Consider the following 23,364-nt stretch of genomic DNA (forward strand, 5'->3'; position numbering starts at 1 on the left):
TGGATAAAACCTTACAAAGAGAACCGAAGTTTATTACTGATCAATTTGTGATAAAACCGGAAGTATAATTATTATACTACCTATTACATAATGTGTTACTATATCTTTATATATGAGAATATTTTTTAATACGTGCCAACACAAGGCTATTTTGTAATAAATCAATGTATTTTTTCTTTTCTCATAAATTATTTTACATTCTTGTGACGAAATAATAGGATCTTAAATTTATCAGGATAGTTAATAGTTATGTAGATCTTTGTTTATATTAAATTTTCCTAAAAATCTGTCTTTATTAAATTTATGCATCCATTGTTTTCCAACAACAGCCAATACATTAACACATCTTCATCAGAAGTCATTGTCGGTAGTCGGTGGTCGGAAGTTAACGGAATCAATGTAGGCACCCTCGCCGGAAAATCGGTCTATATCGGATTGGATCGGATCGGAGAAATACGGATCCAATGTAGGTGTGGCCTAGTCAAAAGTGGAGCATGGATGATTGGATAGATCAATGCATGCGCTTCTATTTTATTCCTTCTAAATTTCCTCTACAAGTATTTTCTATTGCTTTATATTTCTTGTTCTTTGTTTGATCCCTCTCCATCTCAGGCCAATTCTTTCATGATCTCTTGTTAAAGTTCTTCTCCAGATATTATCCGGTCTTCCTTTTTAGTTTCGTTTTTTTTTTTGTATTTTTTAAGGCCCTTTACATTAGAGTATTTTGCAAGCTTGTCGATCTTCTTCTACATATGACTGCTATGTTTGGTTAAGTGACAAATGTCATCTGCGAGCTTTAAATCCTCCAACCGGTTGTGCAGTTTCCACCTGATACCTGTTTCTTATCGTTTATTTTCCCAATGATCCAATTTATTATTATCAGTAATAGTGTCTTTGACAGTACTAATCTTTATTTTAACTTCGCTTTGTATAGCTACATCTTCTACCATTGCTCCCGCATGTTCAACTCTGGTTCTGTATCTCTTGTAGAATAATCTGATTAGGTTGATGTATTTCGTCAGTAGTCCTGATGGTTTCAGAATCGTCATTTACACTCTGTTTATACTATTTTGGCTTAATATATTTCATTGTTTTTTTTTATTTGTTTACTACTTTTTAGTGTTTTTCTGTTAAATTTAGGTTTGGTATATTGTATTCTTAGATCGTTTTCTTGCGCAGCTGTTTCTGTCATATCATTTACGTAATTTCTGTTATTTTTTCTGACATACTTTTTTATCTGTTATTATTTTTCTTTGTACTTTATCTATAGCGCTCTTTTATTTCTTCAGTTGCTTCCCTGTGTAATAGTTATTCCCTGATTTTGACTTTATTATAATGCATATTTATTTATTTGGTATGATCAAAATATAAAGTTGGATGATAGTTCAAACAACCATATGATTTAGGGGACATGTAGCTCTAGTGTGTCTATATCTAATCAATATTGGGTGTATATTTATTCGATCCATATAATTTTTTTTTATTTAATGACATAGACATTAGTCATTCAGCCAGTTGCAATAAAGAATATACAATCCTACCTCTAATACAAAATTAAACAAACAAAATAGTAATACAGTAAATAATACAATACAATAATAATCTAAAAACAATGATGGATCTCTGATAAAGTGATAAAACATTTAAAAAGGATGCAAATCTGAACTTAAATCATAAAAAATTTCATGCCTGCGTACAAATCTTATAGGACCGTGCGTGTATCTGACAAGAAATCTATAATGATATTGTATACAGTAGGAAACATGAAAGAATATCCATGAACGAACACATAAAACACGCTGTATTTTCCTGTCACCGTGTCACACAAAAAATTGGCCAGCTCAACTAGATGTAATAATTATTGTTACATGTACTTGCACCGGACAATTTTCTTTGTGAGTCGGTGACAGGAAAATACAGCGTATTTTATATGTTAGTTCGTGGGTATTCTTTCATTTTTCCGACTGTATTTGTTGTGAACCTGTAGCCAAAAGAGAGTGGATACTGAATGGTGCATGCATATTAAGTTTAAATAAATTTTTATACCGAGATTTTGAATGCTGTTGAAACTTAGTACATTCAAAAAAGATATGATCAAGATCACCCTGTTTTCTACAATGTTTACAATTATCGTCTTCAATTACATTTATTTTATATAAATGGCTTGGATAGCAAGTATGCCCAAAACGTAGTCGATTTATAATTGTTATATATTTACGTGGAGTTTTAAAACTCTTAAACCAAGTACTTTGTGGAAATATTGGTTGTAAAGTGGTGTATCTTGTGGGGTTTGTTAAGCAGTAAAGATTCAATTGATCTTTCGATATCGATAGTTGGTTTCTTTTAAAAATAGTAATAACATCTGATACACATAAAGATTATGACAATAAAGTGCCTGACGTTATACTGGATTTAGCTAAGTAGTCTACATATTCATTATCTCTGAGTCCAATATGTGCCTTAACCCAAATAAATTTTATATTGAAGCCAGAGTCTTCTAAATGCTTTAACATATCCTTTATTAAAAATATGTAAGGATCACTAAATGTTTTGGGCAAAAAAGTATTTTTGATATTCTGTAAAACTGATAGGCACTCTGAAAGAATTAACGTTTTTTAGTAAAGGAGTTTTTAACATATTTCAACGCTTCGAGTATGGCCAATGATTCCGCAGAGAAAATTGAAAACTCATTGGGAAGTTTGTACTTGATTTCGAAACCTCCTGAGGGAAACAAATAAGCACAGCCAGTCCCTTCTCTTGATTTAGATGCATCTGTGTATATAACTGTGGCATCCCTGTAGCAGTTCAAAATAGATTTCAGGATATTGTTGCTGATTATGTTGTTTTCGTTGTATGTGGGTATTATTACATCAGTTTTATGGAAGACAGCAAAGTAGTCTTTTGTCTACTGTGTTCAATTCCTTTGAAAAAATAGGATTGTTCTGTAATGCAGTGCATAAAGGCGGAGATGGTTTTTTGGAGTAAGATCTGATTCGTTTGACATAATATACAGGAAAATAATTCTAAATTTGTAGAGTATGTTTTGAGTACCCATTTTTTCCTTAGTAAATTTCTAATCTCCAAAGGAGGCTCAGAAGCTTCAACATGTATTGGTTGTATAGGAGTAGATCTCATAGCACCTAAACAGATTCTCAACGCAGAATTTTGGAAAACGTCAATTTTTCATAAAAGGTTTTTGGAAGCAGAACCGTAGAGAGTAGCACCATAATCTATAATGGATCGTATATAAGCTCTACAAAACTAAAAATCGCAGCCCCACCACACTCTAGTTGTCATTCTAAGGAAATTACTACCTTTGTTACATCTTTCGAGCATATATTGTATGCGTTGTTTCCAAGTTAGTTTTTTGTCCAGAATGAGGCCCAGATATTTGACATTATTTTTAAATGTGAAAGATTGATTAAGTAATACATCTTAGTTTATAGGAAGGTTGTGTCTTGTAAAGACAGATACTGCTGATTTGTTAATTGATAAATTTAAGCCGTTCTCTAAGAACCATGGAAAGAGGGAACTACACACAATACTTAGGTTTTGCATACCGTTTTCATATTTCTTGCTTTCCGTATAGATACAAAAGTCATCCGCATATTGTATGATATTAAATATGATGTTGTTTATTTGCATCTTATGTATGTCAGAGGTGTACAGATTGGATAAAATTGGTGATAATACCGAGCCTTGTGGTAGGTTCGAGGTCCTATTAGTTTGTTATTATGATCTTTGATGTAAATTACCCTATCTGTATAGAAACCGAATATTGTGTTAACGAAAGCAATTGGTATATGATCCATAGAGTTGCCAATTTAACAAAATCCATATTTTTGCAATACGTGATTCATTCCAGCAAAACAAAATTTTTTTTAGTGGAACAGAAAAAGTCCAAGGATGTATCTTGACAATGTAAACTTGACAAAGGCAACCAAAGTGTATAAATAATTAGAAGATAAGACTGTCCTGTGCAAGATTTGGAAAAGTCAACTGGATACTTAAGAACCGCAAAATACCTCGATACTTGAGTAGCAAAGTGTTCAACCAGTGCATCCTCCCTCTTGTGACATATGGATGTCAAATCTGAATGCTAACCAAGTTAAATTTAAATAAACTAGCTACAACAAAAAGGACAATGGAAACGGCAATGTTAGGCATACACTTGTCAGATATAAGGAAGCACGACTGGATAAGACTAAAACCAAAAGTCGAAAATATCACAACAAAAATTGTCAAACTTAAAATGGAGCTTTGCAAAACACACTGCTGGATAAACAGACCAACGCTGGAATGCCACAATACAACATTCGAGGCTTCACAAAAGTAGACGACCAATAGGAAGAACACAGACGAGGCGGGTAGATGACATCAGAAAATAGCTGTAACAAATTGGGAGTGTGTTGCTAAGATAGTGATCAATGGAAGATATTGGAAGAGGACTAAGGAACAACAAGAAGGATATAATACATTTTTATGTATTTGTTATGACCAAAATGTAAAGTTGGATACTGATAGTTCAAACAGACACCAACAGGACTCATATGTTAATGTTATACTTAGAATGGTAATTTAAGAATTTTCATAATCCAATAACTACCCCAAGTCACCATTGAACCAGTATCCCAGTGGCTCCAAATCCGAAAGATAATAACTGGGATTTGGTAAGTTATTGGGGAAAATAATTACATGCAATATTTTACGTCTTTCTTTGTAATTGTGGTGTAATGCTGAGTATTAAGAATTGGAAAATCTGAAAGCCTTTCTCATTCCGTATTTAATTCAGCTAAACCCCCAATGGAAATCAGAATTAAAACGTAGTTTTCTTACAGGACTGCAATACGTGGTTCATTCCACCAAAAAATGTTTTTTGCATAAATTACTTGGCTATACTTATTTCTATATATACTAATAATTTCCACAGTTTTCACTGTATTCCTTCACTCAATCGTTCTCTTCAGTTATTTCTGTTTTGTCAGCCTCCTTCATGTAGATTTATTCTTTTCATCGCTTCGTCTACTTCATCTGTGAGAGATCTTCGAGATCTGCCTTTTTTCCTTTTTCCTATGGGACTCCACTTTATTATTTTATTTATCCAATGTTTTTTTATCAGCTCGTCTGACATGCGCGTACCAGGTCAATTTCTTCTGTTCTATTTAATCTATTTTATCTGAGTTCACTCTCATTCTTTTCTTAATCTCTATGTTATTTATTCTATCCCTTCTTGTTAGACTGTAGCTTCTCCTTAGGAATTCCATCTCTGTTGCTGTTATTTTGTTTTTGATTTTCTTATTTATTATCCAATTATCACCACCATAAGTCAGGATACTTCTTGTCATGGTGGTTATATATTCTTCTTTTCGTTTTTAGCTGATGTTCTTATCTCACAGTACCGGGTTTAATTTTCGTATGCGCAGTGTCTTGTTTGTCCTAGTCTATTTTTTATATATTTTTCAGTTTTTACTTTGTTTGATATTATAAAATCTAAATACTTGTACTGGTCTGTCCCTTTAATTTGTTTACCTTCGCCTATTTCCTATTCTTTTATTTCTGTATTCTCCGTTGTTAGGTATTCAGTTTTCTTTACATTTATTTCTATTCCATTTTTGTAGGTTCTTGTTCCAGTTTTATCATCATAAAGCTAACGTCATCGTCATCTTGTGAGATCACTATTTGGTCGTCAGCAAAACTAATTGTATTATGGTTTCAGGGTTTTCTAGGAATATTTTAAAAAGGGTAAGAGATGTGAAGCAGCCCTTTGTCTTCTTAAATGGACGGACTGCATATTCTAGTACCCCTTTTGAAAGCTACTTTGTTATTCTTGCCGAGTTATTTTATTGCTTTTTTTAATACTCGTGGAACTTCGATGTCTTCCACTGCTTCTCATAGCTTCGTTCTAGGTATAGAGTCATAGTCTTTCTTAAGATCGACAAAACCAGATAGACATATCTATTTTTGGCCATTCTTTTTCTATTGATTGTTCGATCGTATAGATGTGATTGCCTGCCCGGGCCAAAAAAATTGATTTTTATAATTTGTTTAAAAAAATTATTGCAATAAATATAGCAATAACTCCAAAATTGTGATATTTAGCTATAGGGAACATAATATATCAACGTGTTCCGCTTATAATAAGAAATTTCATTATATTTTCGGAAAAACGGAAGATCTGACAACAATGTAAATACTACAATAATATCGGCCGCATCACAAGACCTTTACTCACTAATACCTGTAAAAATCGTGTAAGCCGTTTTTCAGATAATTGAAGCATACCATATACCCATAACATTCACTCTGTATATGTACAGCTACATAACCGGATTAGCACTGTAGTTTTGATAATCCGGTAATACTGAGTTTTTCCTAACTTTTGGTGGAACGTCAATCTTGTCAGGATTTTCTCTTTTGACTCCTTCTTTCATTTAAATATCTCGCTTGTTTTATAATCTGTCTCTGTCTCTTATTCTTAAATCTATCACAATTCTGCGTGCGTTTTATCGCAGGAACTCTCCGGACAAATTACTCCCAGGTTGGAAAAGTGTAGGGGGAAGGTAGTGGATGGATTCCTCTCTTTTTAAGCAGGACCGTTCGGCCCGAGGATGCGAAAGGGATATGTATTACCATATCATATGTGTTCGAAAATGGAGCTCTTTAAAACTTCTTTATTGACGAGTAATGAGAAAAATTCAAACTTACAGCGAGACACACTCAGGAGGAAATTTGGGCAGACCTATTTGCTAAAGGTAATGATAATGAACTGCCAATACCAGAAGTGACGACAAACATAGTAACAATGAACATTAGGAAGAGAGGGGCAAGGAAAGCATTAAGGAGAATAAGAAATAAAATCCCCAGGAGAGGACAGTATACCAAACGAACTCCTATAGTACGAAGGACCAGATCTAATCAAACAATTATTAAGACTAATCTAAAAAATAATAGAACAAAATAGATTACCATGTAATTCGAAATTAATACCTCTCATCCTAGTACCTTTATTCTGACAGGGTTACAAATCTAATCCGGAGAACTAGAGGAGTTAACTTATTAAACACATCAATAAAATTAAAAACCAAATTAAAATTAAAAAACCAAAGTGATAACTAAAAGAAATTATAATAATAATTAACAGAAGAACAACAACCGGTATACACGGCTGTTTTATATAATATTCTACTGAGTGCATCTTCATCTATTTCCTCATTAGGTACTCTGAATACCGATCCTTGGTAGGTACTCTAAATACCGATGCTAGGTACTTAAACAATTACTTTTCACAATTATTTCCCATCCAAATCATTTGTAGTAACTTATTTTTTCAATGAATATGTTTGTACCTATACCTATAGATATTGTAGATATAAACATAATACTGCAGAAGTATAACTTGAAGTTTGTAAACTTAAAATTTTGGCGGAGGAGCGGGGTATACTAATATAATCAAATCACTCCCATTCTTGGATAAACGATATAGAATTTCTATGATCATATATAAATGGTATACCATTATTTTTGCTTCTTGCCGTGTTGTGTTTCTAAAAATTTTCCAACTGCAGACTTCCATCTCGTGGTCAAAGTTACCAGTTTTCTTGTTTTTTAATCTTAGCCTCTCATATATGTTTGACAAGTCTTGTTTTGTTCATTACATCCCTGATGAGACTTTTTTATTCAGTCATTCGAGTTGGACAACTTTTCTAATTCGGACAATTTCGGGAGCGGGGCGTTTCGTACATATTAGAGGTTTAAGTAAAGTACCCTTAAAAATTTGTCGGACAATATTACCAGTTACCTAATTGTAAATATTTTTATCAAAAAATCCTGCAAGATTCAGCTGTGAGGGTATAAATTTGATTATGCGTACGTCCCCTCCCCACCCCTCTATGGAGCCATAAATGATGAATTCTTGCAGGATTGTTTGATAAAAATAGTTACAATTTACTAGTAATATTGTCCGACAAATTTTTAAGGGTACTGTAACAACCTTAAAAATTGTCGGACGATACTACCAGTAATTGGAAATATTTTTATCAAAAAATCCTGCAAAAATCAGCTGTGGGGGAATAAATTTTATGATTCTTCATGATGCGGGCGGTTCCTCCCCCTATGGAGACGCACTATGCAGTCATAAATGATGATTTTTTTGCAGGATTGTTTGATAAAAATACTTAGAATTTTCTGGTAATATTGCCCGACAAATTTTAGGGGTACTCCAGTTGCCGGACTCACAAAAGTTCAGAAACTTGTACATTTACGAAACGCCCCCCTCCCGAAAATTTACAGAAATAGAAAGATTGTTTGACTTGACATGAATAGTCGAATAAAAATGTCTCAAGGGGAAGGTAATAATTTTTTTAATGGTGGGCCCAGTGACTATTGCAGACCTTAAGAGCATATTCATCCTCCTCTTCAATAAGTTTAAAAAATTGCAGAGTAGGCGGTACTGTAGACTAGCCTGAAGCTTCATGCTATATTTTCTGTATGTTTAAAAAATATGAAATAATATTTTTGAAATTGAATAAAGTAATTTTTATTATTTATTTTTTAAATTTTCGCCTGAAATATAATGCTTAAGAATTATGTACATAAATCCGCGTGTAGTTAAAATCCTTGCAATAAATTTTATTTAAAAGTATACATCTTGAATAACGGACTCCCCTTGTCCCGTAAATAAACTGGAAAAATTAATACAACACCAGTATAGAAGTTTCGCTTCATTAATTTCGCCTGGTAGTTTGCCTGGGCCAGGCTCTTTGACGTCTTTCAATGTATTCAGCGCATATTATAAGGTTCCTTCTTTTCCGATGCCTTCCTTTGACGTCTTTCAATGTATTCAGCGCATGTAAGGCTCCTTCACTTTCCGATGCCTTTGAAGTTTCGGTAATTCTGTAGTCTTTTGACATATATTGAAGCTATCATGATTTGTTATAGCTTCTCAGATTTTCAAACTCTTCTTTATAAAATTGTTTTTTACCACCCTTATTTTACTTTGTATTTTATGCTGTATTTCTTTGTGTAGTTGTTTGCATTGTAACGTTTACGTTTTCCCAGTGTAGATTTTAATTCGATCCCCATACCTTCACGGCTTCTACTTATTTGCCTGTAGCCCTTAGGACCTATATCCGCGTGTTTTTCTCAGAAAAACATATGTGCGTTCCAATGCCATATTCCCCATAAACCGCCTGTTTTCACATTCAACGTGGGTATCTAGAACTGGAAAAAATCATTAACACTTAATCCCTTAAATAGCCATAACTCATTGAAGAATTATAGTTCTGAGACATTTGACGACTATGCCGATGCATGTTATTAAGGCTCTTTTTGGATGTTTCTCGGGGCCGTTGACAAACTCGCGTACCCCAAGCCGTCAGTCTTATTTAAGCAGAAATCTGAGATATCTTGGCATTCGTGAGTTAAACTTTGTGGCAGTAAGTTAAGCCGTCTCAGTCATGTAGTGAACGTTAGTTGTTTTGTGATGGACCAGCCCAGACTAGTATGGTAACTCGTTAAAAAACCTCTTTTCTTCATAGAACACTCGCTGTGAATACTTAATTTTGTTCACAGGGCTGGTCCCTGGCCCAAGTCCCAGCTAGCATCTATCGCTGGTATCTGAATCCATATTACACTGTGGCCAAAGCTATTCTTTGTCGTTCCTTCTATTTTGACTTCGCCGCTGGGTAAATGACCTGGCCTAGATAAAGAATGCCTCTAAGGGCATCCTCTACATCTGTTTCACGTAAGTTACGCATTCTTTATTAGAAGTATTGAGATGTCTTCTCGCGTGTCCAGAGCAAGGACTTTATGTTTGTGTTTCTTCCGTGGGATAAGTTCATTGACTTACAGTTTTAGCCCATTTTTAGTGCTAATAGTGACATTTACATATATGCCGGTCACTTGTTTTTTATTTTTAATATTTAAATAAAAGACATTTCACCATGTAAATTTTTTGAGTATCTTTAGAATATTATTATTGAGTATTATTAGATTTATATATAAACAAAGAGCTCTTTCTTTTTTTGTTGTAAGTGAACGGTAAGAATAAGTTTTATTTAGAGTATCGATTTTTTATTTTTTTGAGTAACTTCAGTTTATTTTTTTTTGAGTTAATAGTGGTTTTCGTTCACTTACATTTTACATTTCGTATTTTGTTGGTTTTATTGTGTTGGTGAATACACTAATGTATATGCAATTTGTTAACCATTTTTAAATAATTATTGTGTAATTTTTGTTTTTGTGGTTGACGTTTTTACGTTTTATTTGCATATATTTTGTGAGCATTAAGAGATTTCATTGAGTATTTTAATAAATGTTTTGTTAAAGTTTACGATGTCGTTTTTTATTTATTATTTACAGCTCAAGACTAAGAATAATGTTGTTTTGTCGTAGTAGAGTTACTAATTTCTTTGTTGCGTTACGTATAGTTAATTGTTCCTTTGTAAATTTAAAACGGTTAAAATTTAATGCAGCCCAATATTTTCATTTGTGTATTCAGTATTTACGTTTTCTTAGAGTCCAAGTGTCAAACCATCAGTTAATGCTATCTATTTATCTTTTCTCTATCTTCGTTTCATTAGCTCTATTCGCATACCATTATTTATTCATTTAACATCTTTCATTGTAACAGAAGCCCAACCCAAAGAACCGCGCCCACATCTCTTCCGACTGAGCAACGTGGCCTTTTTTTCGTCAATGGAAACGATTGGACCTTTCCATCTTCGGTCATTCCTTATTCCATCTAAGGATAATATCGTCCTAATCCTTCTGGTTCAGCCTTCATGACCTCTTGTCCATCCGATCGTTATAGCATTTATTTCTAATAGTAGTTTTTTTATCTATAAGATGAAGTGTATCATTGGCCATCCACTACTGTTTTATTTATTTTTTGCGTTTCTACGTATTTATTTTTTTCGCAGACCAATTTTTCACAAGTTTTTTTTTGTATTTGGCAAATTTTGTCCAAAGTTGTTATTTTATTTTGAAAATAAAACAAATGCATTTTTATTCGAATAATTGTTTGTTTTATATGTCCATTTTTAGAGAATATTCCTCCTGTTAACGCTTGCGGCGCCTTCTGTAATAGTTCTTTGTTTTTTTTTTGTTTCAAAAGTCTATAAATATTTACTTCTTCAACTTCGGTCATAGTTGATCATATCAAAACTGTGAAAACTATTGTTTTCAATACTTAGGGAAAATTTTTTACGTAAGAATGCCACTACAGCTATTTTGGCGGAGTTCCCTTTTCAAGTTTTTACTATGCATCTACACTTTATATTCTGTAACTGAATACGTTGAGGAGTGGGGAACTGTTTGATTCAAGTTCTTCATTTAGAATTATATCGTCATATAATTGCTTAAGTTGTTGTAAAGAATAACAAGAGCCAAAAGAAAAGTCACTTACATAGAGAAGTATACAAACATGCACGTGTTGACTGCCCTAAAACTTACATAGATCAAACTGGTGGAAACTTTAACGAACGTATAACCAAACATAAAAGGCTTTCAATAATAAAAAACACATTCTACGTACGCAGTTCACCTAGATCCTATTATTCTTTTAATGAACAATTTCTAATTCTTAATATTCAAAATAAAGGCCTTAAACTATTCTTATTACAACCTTTGGAAATTAATAAATAAAAAATACAGATATTATTCTGAATGACCAACTTGAAACAAACGGCTCCCCACTCATCAACATTTAGTTAAAGACTATAGTAGTGTTCGCGCAGTACAAATCAAGCATACCCAGAGTAAGTTCAGGATTAGTTTCCAATGCGCAGGCGTCAACGTAAACTTATCCTGGACATGCTCAGGATTTTTCGCTCCGCGAACAATTTTCGGATTCGCAATGTAATGACGGGTTGCATACATTAAGGTTAGAGAAGGAAGCATTTTGTTGTCTCTTTCTTATTTCGAAATAAATGTCAAAAAAATGCAAATGCAACAAATTTTTATGTCAACAAAGAGAAAGAGAAAAGAGAATAAAAGCAACAGGCAAAGGATTAACTTTCTATTCAATAATTCAATGCCTTTCTTAGAAGGTAGAAATTTGATTAGAGTCTTTCTTTATTATTTCCACAATATTATGTGGTTATTTCCACTCGGAAATCCAGCTTACATTTTTGTAGAGAGTAAAAGATTGTTGATATATAGATATAAAAATTACCTTTAACTTCCTGGGGGTTGAACATTATCTGAAGAAAGGAATAATTTAGTAAAACAATCATTTCCAATTTTGATATCTATGTATTGAATTTGATGGGTTGTGGCATTGTGTTGTGGTTTATTACACCACAAAAATAATGAAATATAACAAGACACAAGAAATAGTTTCAAAATAAGTTTGATGTATTGTTTATGTTTCATTATATTCAATAAGAGACTAATTTAACTAATAAATTAAACTGAAAAATAAACCACAAGAATATGTAGGTATTTATAAGCTCATTTAGATAGAAGAAATGAAGTAAAAACATAGTACAATTTATTGTAATACATACTACCGTAATAGATAATCATGAATATCGAATGAAAATAATATTAGAAAAGGTACCTACTTATTTATAAACATTCGAAATGGAAAACATTGACAAAAACAACTAAAAAAGCTTTAATATAAAAAATATTAAAATTTGTTTGAAGAATACTTAAATGACACAACACTTTACATAATTTCAAAACTTTAAAAACCAGAATCTACATTTACAAGTTGTTTAACAAAACAATATTTTAGGTTAAGAATTGGAAGGAGTAAGAACAGAATGTCAAGAAATTCTTCCCAAATATTTTGTGCGCCTGTGCGAACTTAAAATCCGAAACAAAATCCTCGAACGTCGAGAGCGTATCCCGGACATGATCAGGATCTTTTTTCTGTATTGCGCGAACACCGAATTAAAAATCCGGAGGGTGTTCAGAGGGAAAGATTTGGACTCCGCGAACGCCAAATTTTGTAATGCGCAGGCGTTCTCCCTCTGGGTATACCCAGGACGTACTGCGCGATCAAAGCTTATAAAGTGTAGATACTAAAATCACATCACCTGAAAAAGGCACTCTGCTGAAACAGCTATAGTAATATTAACTTTTAATAAAATTTGTGAAAGTATAGAAAACAAGAGTTTTGAGCGTATTGTTAGATAATACCGTATAATATGAAGTTACCATCAGGTAAGGGTGAAATCGATCACTTATTTAATAACGAGACTTCGTACAGTACTCGTGAGGTGTTCATGTACAAGAGATATGTCATTCGATGTACATTTAACACTGTAATTTTCAAATGCAATCTTAAATGACACTTTTCCGTAACTGTTCTTCATAGGCTACTATTTCATTACTCATTTAAGGCTCTTTGGTATTAACCTGTATGAACACCACAAAAATTATTTATTTTATGTTTTTGAGGTTAGGTGACCACACGTGCTTGAATTCATCATCGATATAATAAACAATCAAAGCCGGACCTGGCGAATGTAAGGGGTTGGCAAATTCTTCTCGTTTTCGTATAAGAAGAGTCGGGAAGAGGAGAGAATTTTCCGAAATTAATGTTTATAATTGCATTGTTTCTTGTGCAAGAAAATAATAGAATACATTGATTAAGTTTCTTAAGTCACTAATGAGTATTTCCCGAGTGAAACTAAGATATACAAATTGAATTACGTTTCGGAAAGTTTAAGAAATCCTCAAGATATAAGAATAGGAATCTCGTCACGATATGAATTTAAACGAGTTTTTTGTTTAATGAGATTCCGAAGAGAGATTCTCTAAGATATTTTAATCAATTTGAGTCTCAGCTGGCTTGACCTCAAACCACTGCGATATATTTTAGATTATATCTGTGGTACTGTGGTGTTGCTACAAGACGACAAACCTTCTAAATATTTTGTTTCATTAGCATTAACGAAACGACATTTTTTGTCTACTAGCCCCAAAAACTTTGAATTGTCTATAAAATCTAATAGACAAGGCGAAAACGGCGGGTTCGTTGGAAAAAATATTTCCATGAGATTTTTTTGCATAATCACATCCGTGAGACATCCCAGAATAAGGTTCAAGAAGTCGCCCACGTGAAAAGTGGTCCAATTTTTTTTAACAATTTTTTTTAATCAAATTGCAAAAATTATTATTTTTGGTCTGGACAAATTTTTTTTAGGGTTTTTAGACCATTCTGGATAAAAAAGGTCTCCTGTAATTTTTCTCTAAAGTTGATGGTTTTCGAGTTATAAGCAATTTAAAATTTGAAAAACGCAAAAATGGCTATTTTTAATACTTAATAACTCGGTTAAAAATTATTATAATGAAAGTCAGAAAGTGACTTAATCAAAGTTTATAGTCCCCCTACATGATCGTTTAGAAATTTGTGTCATTATTTTATTACTAAGCTGTTATTTTGAATTATTAACAATAAGCCGTAAGACCGTATTGACGCGGCTGTAAATGTGAGTGCGAGTAAGATTCCCGATTGGACTGCCGGAATGGCATCTCTCTCGCACTCACCATAGACGGTCGCCTAATACGTGCTGGCGCTCATTATTATTACTTAAAAATAACAGCTTAGTAATAAAATTATGACAAATTTTTCTTCAGGATCTTGTAGGGGGCTTTAAACTTTGATTTAGTCACTTTCTGACTTTCATAATAATAACTTTTAACTAATTTAAGCCTTGAAAATCGCAGTTTTTCGTTTTTTTTTCAATTTTAAATTGTTTATAACTCAAAAACGATCAAATTTAAAGAAAAATTGCAAGAAACATTTTTTGTCCAGAATGGTCCAAAAAAACCTAAAAAGAATTTGTACGGGCCAAAAATATTGATATTTGCAATTTGATTAAAAAAAGGACCACTTTTCACGTAGGCGACTTCTTGAACCTTATTCTGGGATGTCTCACGGATGTGATTATGCAAAAAAATCTCAGTGGGTTTAGGCCGACTCGACGACATGCCTCGACTGTTCTCTGTCTTAAGTTAATATTATTTGTATTACTTTTGTTAATTATTTCGTATGTACTATATATATAGTCTATTAAGCTTTACGTATTTTTTTCTTCTGCTATAAACCTATACTGATCTTCTATTCTTTGGTTCCAAGAGGTGTTCTCAATGTTTAGATCATTTCTTCTAAAGAACTCGATCTTCCTTATTTGATTTCTGTTTATGGTTTCCTTTCAATATTTTTCAGTACAGCCTATCACTTTATCTTTGATCATTCTAGCGTTCCAATCAGATATTATTATTATAGTATAGTATAGTTGATCCAGAAGATGGCATAACCCAGACATCCAAAGTGAAAGTTATCCTTCAACACCAAATTGTTCTATATGGTCCACACAATGTCCAGAAAAAAGTCACACCATTTTGAGCGTCGGGTTTGGGGGGAGAGGGGGGAGAAATCGGTAAATTCGTAGTTTTTTAAGTTTTTCGCCATTATTTCTAAAACTATGCGGTTTAGCATGAACAACCTTCTATACAAAAATGTTCTACATTAAGTTTGAAATAAAAAAGGCCCTATGCATAATCTTTCTTAAATGAATGGTTCCAAAGTTACGGAGGTAGTATAGTATAACTGGTCCAAAAAAGGGCCTAACCCAAACATCCAAAGTCAAAGTTTTCCTTCAACACCAAAATGTTTTATATGGTCCACATATTGTTCAGTAAAAAGTTACACCATTTTGAGCGTCCGGTTTGGGAGGGAGATGAGAGAGAAGCCGGTAAATTAGTAGTTTTTTAAGTTTTCGTCAATATTTCTAAAACTATGCTTTAGCGTAAACAATGTTCTACAAAAAATTTAAAACAAAAAATGTTCTATACATAATTGTTATAAAATCAACGGTTCCAGAGTTACGGAGGGTGAAAGTCGAGGTTTTCGATACTTTTTATATTTTTTTGGCAATATTTATGATATAACTATACCAAAAACCCAGACATCCAAAGTGAAAGTTATCCTCCAACACCAAATTGTTCTATATGGTCCACATAATGTTCAGAAAAAAGTCACACCATTTTGAGCGTCGGGTTTGGGGGGGAGAGGGGTGGAGAAATCGGTAAATATAAAAAGTATCGAAAACCACCACTTTTCACCCTCCTTTTTATAACAATTATATATAAAATCTTTTTTGTTTTAAATTTTATTTAGAACATTTTTCTATAGAACATTCCTTACGCTAAAGCATGGTTTTAGAAATATTGACGAAAAACGTAAAAAACTACTAATTTACCGACTTCCCCTTGACGAAAAACGTAAAAACTACGAATTTGCAGATTTCTCCTACGCTCCAAATGGTGTGACTTTTTTCTGAACATTATGTGGACCATATAGAACAATTTGGTGTTGAAGGATAACTCTCACTTTGGATGTCTGGGTTTGGGTCTAACTATACCATACTATTAGTGCGTCGAATTTTTCTCTAGTTTCATCTAGTTCGTTTTGTAAACCGTTGTAAAATTCTATTATTTTTTCTGTGGTTTCTTATAATTGGCCATGTATTTGTGTTATATACATTTTTTCTAGTAATTGTGGTCCCATGTTAATTACTCTTAAATTAAGTGTTTTACTTTTATTACTTTTTTAAGCTTGCTCTTATTATCCTCACTCCAAATTTCGTCATATTTTCCTATTTAAATCCTCAATAATGAATAAAAAATGCAAATAAATATTTAAATTTTTATTTTTATTAAAAATATTAACATCAACAGTCCTTTAAAAAACAAATTTCACCACTAATAACTAATACTAACTACGATTTTAATGAGCATTGAGTACAGCAGCATTGACATTAGCTTTTTGTCCTAAAATCTTCCCGTCCACATCAGCATGTGCTCCTAGTTGCTTTCCAAATCCGAGTTTGACTCCTCCTTTAATGCCGATTTCATTACCCAAGATATTCACTTTGGTGTCTACGTTTAGGTTGGCCAACGCTTCTTGTCCGGTCAAAACTTTTCCAGCTAGAAAATTTTAAGTTGAAAAATCATCGAAAATAAAGTATTCGTTATACACATACATACATAATCGATTGCCTCTTTTACCATTAGGTGTCGAGGATTCCTCCTTTATATTATACTCTCTGCTAATTTACGCCACTTCTTCCTATCTGCTGCTAAAACTTTTGCTTCTTGCCACAATGTTCCTCTTTTCTTGAGTATTTCGTTTACACTAGTGTTCCAGCTTTTCCTTGGTCTGCCCCTCGTGATTTTACCCACTGCTTTGGCCTCCCATGTCATTTTCACTTGTCTGTCATCACTTGTTCTTATCATGTGTCCAGCCCATTTTAACTTCTTTTCTTCAACGTTTTTGTTAAGCTATTTTACCTGTAATTCATGTCTTATATCTTCCTTTCTTCTTTTGTCTAATCTTCTTGCTCCCACCACTTTTCTTAAGTATCTCATTTCCGTAGCTTGTAATCTTTTTGTTTGTCTGTCATTAAGTACCCAGTTTTCTGCCCCATATATTGTAATTGGCATATATACGGCTTTATATACTGTCGTTTTGGTTTTTCTCGATATTTCTTTTTTGTTTAGGAAATTTTTATATAGTGAATAATAAGTTCTCGTTGCCAATTTTATTCTGTTTCCGATTTCATTTTCTTGTGTACCTTTGTTGTTTAACATTATTCCCAAATACTTAAAGAGGTCTACTTGCTAGATTTTTTGCCCTTCGATTTCAATATTTTTAGTTGCTTCTTTGTTGGCTATTGTCATTACTTTAGTTTTCTGCGCATATTTATTATTAAGTTGTAGTTTTTTAGTTCTTAGCCCAGATTCTTATGTTGTCTGCGAGAGCCTTTTCAGTTCTTGCAACTATTACAATGTAATCAGCAAATGGACAGGCTTCAATTTTTATTTGCTGCAAATTTCTATACCATATAGCGCATTTTTTAGGTTTTTCCAACACTTTTTAATAACTTCATCCATAACAGAAATAAATAACAGTGGGCTCAGCACTCTACCTTGTCTAATCCCGACGTTGTTAGAAAATTCGCCTGAGATTAAGTTACTTGTCCTGACCTGGTTTTTTGTGTTGACATACAAACTTTTTATTACACTTACAAGTTCTTCATCTACTTCCTTGTTTATCAGGCTTTGCCATATTCCTTCTCTATTGACCATGTCAAACGCTTTTTTCATATCTAAAAACGCCAGGTACAGTGTATCGTTTTTACACAGTGTTTTTTCAGTAATTTGCTGTAGTGTGAATATATTTATGATCATGTACGCTGTGTGATGGTCTAAATCCACTTTGTATATCTGCCAGTAGAGGCTCAACTATTTCTCGTAGTTTCTTTTCTAGAATGACTTCGCAGATTTTTAACGCTGATCAGAGAAGTGATATACCCTCTAATTACTGCACTCTTTAGTGTCCCCCTTTTTGTGTATAGGCAGTATTATTGAAATGTTCCAATCCTCTGGAATTTTTTTGTTTGTCCACGCTAAATTTAGTAGGTCATGTAATTCTTGTTTACCCTGTTGTCCAAGATATTTCAATAATTCAGCATCTATTCCGTCAATCCCTGCTGCTTTGCCAACTTTTAGTTTTTCTAGTGCATCTTCAACTTCTTCCATCTTTATTTTAGTTTCGTGAACGTCTTCTTGTCCTCTTTCAGTTGTTTCATCTGCTATCTATGTGCAATTCTCTGCTATTGTATTTTCATTGTTTAAAAGTTCCTTGAAATATTCTCTCCACCTTTCTATAATGGGCTCATCCTCAGTTATTATATCTTCGTTTCTATCTTTTATCTGCTGTAGTTTAATTTCCGTTTTACTTCTCATATTCTTTAATACTCTATAAAATAATTTTGTATTTTGGGAACTATTTTATTCCATAGTTCTTCCAAATACTTCCCAGGCATTCTGCTTTTCTTGTTTTATCCTTACTTTAACTTTGTTGCGCTGTTCCTTGTATTTATCGTATGCCTTTTGATTTCTTTTTTGTATATACATCTTCCATAGCCTTTTCTTTTCTCTGACTTCTTTTTTAATATCGTTGTTCCACCAGCTTGTCTGCTTTTAATGATTATTTCTTCTGGTATACCCGCAAACTTGCCCTGCTGTTTCTAATAGTATTGCCTTAAATCTGATCCACTTCTCTTCCACATTTCTACTTTGTCTTCTCTTTTCAATCCTTGCAAACTGTTTTTCCGTTTTCTCTATATACTCATTTTTTGTTTGCAAGTTTCTCAGCTTGTAGGTTCTTATTCTTCCGTAACGAATCGCATTAGTTCATATCTTCCATTTCTTAGTATGTGACCAAAGTAGATAAATTTTCTTTCCTTCATAGTGTTGAATATCTCTTCTTTCTTTTTAATTTTTCTTAACGTTTTTGTTTTTGCTACGTATTGTGCCCATGATACTTTCCACATTTTTCACCAACACCACATCTTAAATTACAGATTATAGTTTAAAAAATGCAAATAAATATTTTGAACTTTTATTTTTTTTAACAAAAATTAACATTAACATTTCTGTAAAAAAAACAAATTTAATACAAAAAACATGAACTTATTATGCACTAATAACTAAGTAATACTAACGATGATTTTAATGAGCATTGAGTACAGCAGCATTGACATTAGCTTTTTGTCCCAAAATATTCGCGTCCACGCCAGCATGTGCTCCTAGTTGCTTTCCAACTCCAAGTTTGACTCCTCCTTTAATGCCGATTTCATTACCCAAGATCTTCACTTTGGTGTCTACATTTAGGTTGGCCAACGCTTCTTGTCCGGTCAAAACTTTTCCAGCTAGAAAATTTCAAGTTGAAAATCATCGAAAATCCAGTATATGTTATATATAAAGCAAATAAGTTTTTTTGTGTGTATTTAGATTTGCATTTGTATATCCTCATAATCAATTCCGGAGGATGTACCAAACAAATAAAAAGAAGGTCAGGCATGGCCAAGGAAGCAATGACAAAGCTCACCAAAGTATGGAAATCTACAACATCACCATGGATACAAATATAAGGCTTGTTAGAAACAATGGTATTCTCCATTTATTTGAAGAAAGTTGATAAACGCAATATAAGACGCGCTTGAAATATTTTTCTGGCGACGAATGCTGCCAATATCCTGGACCGTAAGAAGAAACAACGAGTCTATTCTTAGAAAGCTGCACGTTACCTGTAGGCGTCGAAACATTATGACCGAAAAAATAACCGCTTATTTTAACGATGTGTTGCATAAAGAGAGTTTGGAGAAGCTAACATTGTAGGCGATGGTAAAGAGTACCAACAAGGTACATGGACCACATTTCAAAAGAGGTCGGAGCTCTAAACCAATCCTTTGCTTCAGAGTTGCAGAGGATAGAGAAAGATGAGGACAGTTTAAGAGAAATCATTGAACATTCAAAGTGAAAACTAAACTAAGATTTGTCGAACAGTATTGTTCGTTACTACAAAAAACTAAAATAACGAAACATATTTTTTTAGTTTAATGAATCGGCTATATACCTTAAGATACGGGCATAATAATTTGTCATTTTTCCACCAATTTAGCTCAGCAAAGACATTAGCAATGAAGACAGAAAAGGACATAGTGGAAGTGTCTGAACTGTCTAGATATTAAATTAAAAACTTTTACAAATTAATAAGAATTTCTGGATCTAACTAAAAAATTCTGTAAATTGCACTTACTTTTGTCAACTACTTTTTCAGCAACTTTGCCAGTTTCTTTTACCACTGCACCGGTTCCCTTAACCACTGCAGTACCTGCTTGTCCAACAATGTTTCCTGCAGCGCCAACAGTTTGTCCAGCTCCATTAACGACTGCTTTGCCACCCTGGTATACCACATTACCAGCTCCTTCCACCACATTTCCAGCCAATCCTACAACTCCTTTTCCTATGTCTGTAAGGAAGAAACAGTTTGAGGTAGCGATGAGAGCCACCAGGAAAACTAAAATCTAAAGTGGGAAAAGAAGTATTCATGATTCGCAAATGTGATCTAGAGGTAATAATGTACTTTCTCTAAGATGTACCAAAAAATTTACCAATTATAAGGTTGGAATATTTGGACGTATTTCGGCCCAACATGAGCCATCATCAGCTTTTCTGTAGTTGCTGATTATGGCTGGTGTTTTATAATTGCTTTTAATAAATTTTGTGGTTCATCTTAAAGAGAGTACATTATTAAAATCTAAAGACGCAAATTATTGAAATACATACAAAAGAAGACTTATTTCGTGCTTACCAATTTGCAATTCATTGTTGTATTGTTCTGTAGTATTTTCTTAATGAAAACTTTTAGAGGGTGGTCTGGGATGTGGATTTAAATACATTTAATTATCAGTACCTTATCGCAAAAATTTCTAACGGTTATATTTGTTTTGATACTTACTATCAACTATTTTTTAGGACGTGGATAATATATTTATCAACATTCTTGTATACTCGTGCAATTCTTTATTACAAATTTTTTTGTTTATAATGTTTATATTGTTCGTTTACTCTAACTTTTCCCATGCGTCACGATTCATTTTCAAAGAAACTAATACTCTGGGCTAATTAGCAAAACACAAGGAAAAGTTATTTACCAGCAATTTGATTGATGGAATCGAATCTTATGATTCTATATATTAATAATATAGGCATGCAAGTCCACAGATAGTGTACTACTTTTTTTATAAACAAAATGGCGCCCGAAAATCCTGTTTTTTTCAATTTTTACTCTATTACTCCAAATAGTTTAACTTTACTTCAAAAATACTCAAATAAAAATTCACCGTAATTAAATTCTACATAGAGACATGTTTTTCCCGATTTAATTCGACAAAAATTTTCCTCGGAAAATGCGGATTTTTCTAACAAAATCTTTAATTTTCAACTAAAATTTTAGGTAAGTAATTATTTATCAATAATTAAATATAGACCAGTAGCGATCTGTGAAAAAACGTCTATTTTTGGATGTGAAAGGTGGCATTCGGATTTTTGCAGCTAAAGTTAGGTGACACCTTCAGTAATAATAATTGACTTATGCTCCTCCTCAAATATGCCCGGAACATTAATAAAAAAATTAAAATATTTAAAAATTTCGAAAAACGTCGATTTTTTTCTGTGTTCTTTGCTTATAACTTTAAAACGATTCGTTTTGGAACAAAGTCGTAGAGAAATAAAATAAAGATAATTTAATTTTGTATGATATACGACTGGTCAAAAATGTCTTAACGTATTACCTTTTATGCAATATAGCAATAAATACAAAATAAGGGGGCAAAATACGCCTGTTGTTATTCAATGTTTTTAACCACTTTGGTGGCACTTAGAACCTTAGTAATTCACTTAGGAAATTCTTTGTAATATACTTAAACCGCGTACCAAATTTCATTAAAATCGACTGAATCGATTTTGTATAATAAATTTGCAGTCTAAATGTTTTTAAAAAAGTTCAAATTTTTTAAAATCTTTCTGAACAAAAAGTAGACCATTTAGAAGTTGTCTAATTTTTTTACATATAAAGAGGTGCTCTACCTATCTAATACACTTTACATAATTAAAATCGGATTATTTAAGGGGCCTCAGCAATGTTTTAAACTTATAAACAATTTTTTGGCTTATAAACAAATACATATATTGTTTAATATATATGTTTATTTGTATATTTGTATAATACTAAAAAAATTAATTTTTATTAATTAATTATTAAAAATATTAATTTTAATATGTATATTTGTTTAATACTAAAAAAATTAATTTTTAGCAAATAATTAAAACCGGTATAATTTGACTTAAACTTTCAAATGCTGTCAGCAGAATTGCTATTTTATTTTTTAATCAAAAGTTATTCGCGTTCAAAAATTGCAATTTTTCGAATTTTTGAAAGTTCCACTGCGTTTATCTCGAAAACTATGCATCCTACGAAAAAACTTGTAAGAACATTTTTTGCTTAGAATTACCCAAGAAATACAAAAAAATGTTTTGTTTTGCGAAAAATCGATGTTAGGTAATTGCTCAAGTTCTTTGTTTATAACAATCTTATCGACATCCGGATCAACTGTTAACCAAAAAAATCGTGTTCTACGGATCAAAAAATACATAAAAATCTTGGGTAAGTCCATCTAAATAAAGAAGACCGTAGCACCCCCTCCTGGCCACAGGACTAATTTGTTATAAGCCAAAAAATTGTTTATAATTTTAAAACATTGCTGAGGCTGCTTAAATAATCCGATTTCAATTCTGTAAAGTGCATTAGATAGATGGAGTGCTTCTTTATATGTAAAAAAATTGAAAAATCTTTGTATGCTCTAGTTTTTGTTGTGCAAGATTTTAAAAATTTTAATTTTTTAAAAAAAGTTTAGATTGCAAAATTATTATTCAAAATCTAGTAAGTCAATTTTAATTAAATTTGGTGTACGATTTTAGCACATTACAAAAATTTTC

General features: G+C 32.5%; 2 protein-coding genes across 3 annotated transcripts in view; one reads left to right on the forward strand and one right to left on the reverse strand.

The window, feature by feature from the left end:
• Window positions 1–23,364, forward strand: part of LOC126888482 (uncharacterized) — a 36,196-nt gene that overhangs the window by 7,484 nt on the left and 5,348 nt on the right. The window lies entirely within an intron of this gene.
• Window positions 16,730–21,295, reverse strand: LOC126888483 (uncharacterized). 2 transcript variants are annotated; one of them, XM_050656818.1, is made up of 3 exons: window positions 21,179–21,295; window positions 20,624–20,891; window positions 16,730–16,944 (listed from the first exon to the last, which is right to left on the reverse strand). In XM_050656818.1, the coding sequence occupies exons 1-3, from the start codon at window positions 21,191–21,193 to the stop codon at window positions 16,745–16,747; spliced, it is 483 nt and encodes a 160-aa protein (XP_050512775.1). In that variant the 5' UTR covers window positions 21,194–21,295; the 3' UTR covers window positions 16,730–16,744. The 2 variants fall into 2 exon arrangements, with proteins under 2 accessions (XP_050512775.1, XP_050512774.1); XM_050656817.1 differs by lacking the exon at window positions 16,730–16,944 and adding an exon at window positions 19,410–19,733 and having other exon boundaries at window positions 21,179–21,294.

Source organism: Diabrotica virgifera, chromosome 7 (genome assembly GCF_917563875.1).
Source record: "Diabrotica virgifera virgifera chromosome 7, PGI_DIABVI_V3a".
Taxonomy (NCBI): Eukaryota; Metazoa; Arthropoda; class Insecta; order Coleoptera; family Chrysomelidae; genus Diabrotica; species Diabrotica virgifera.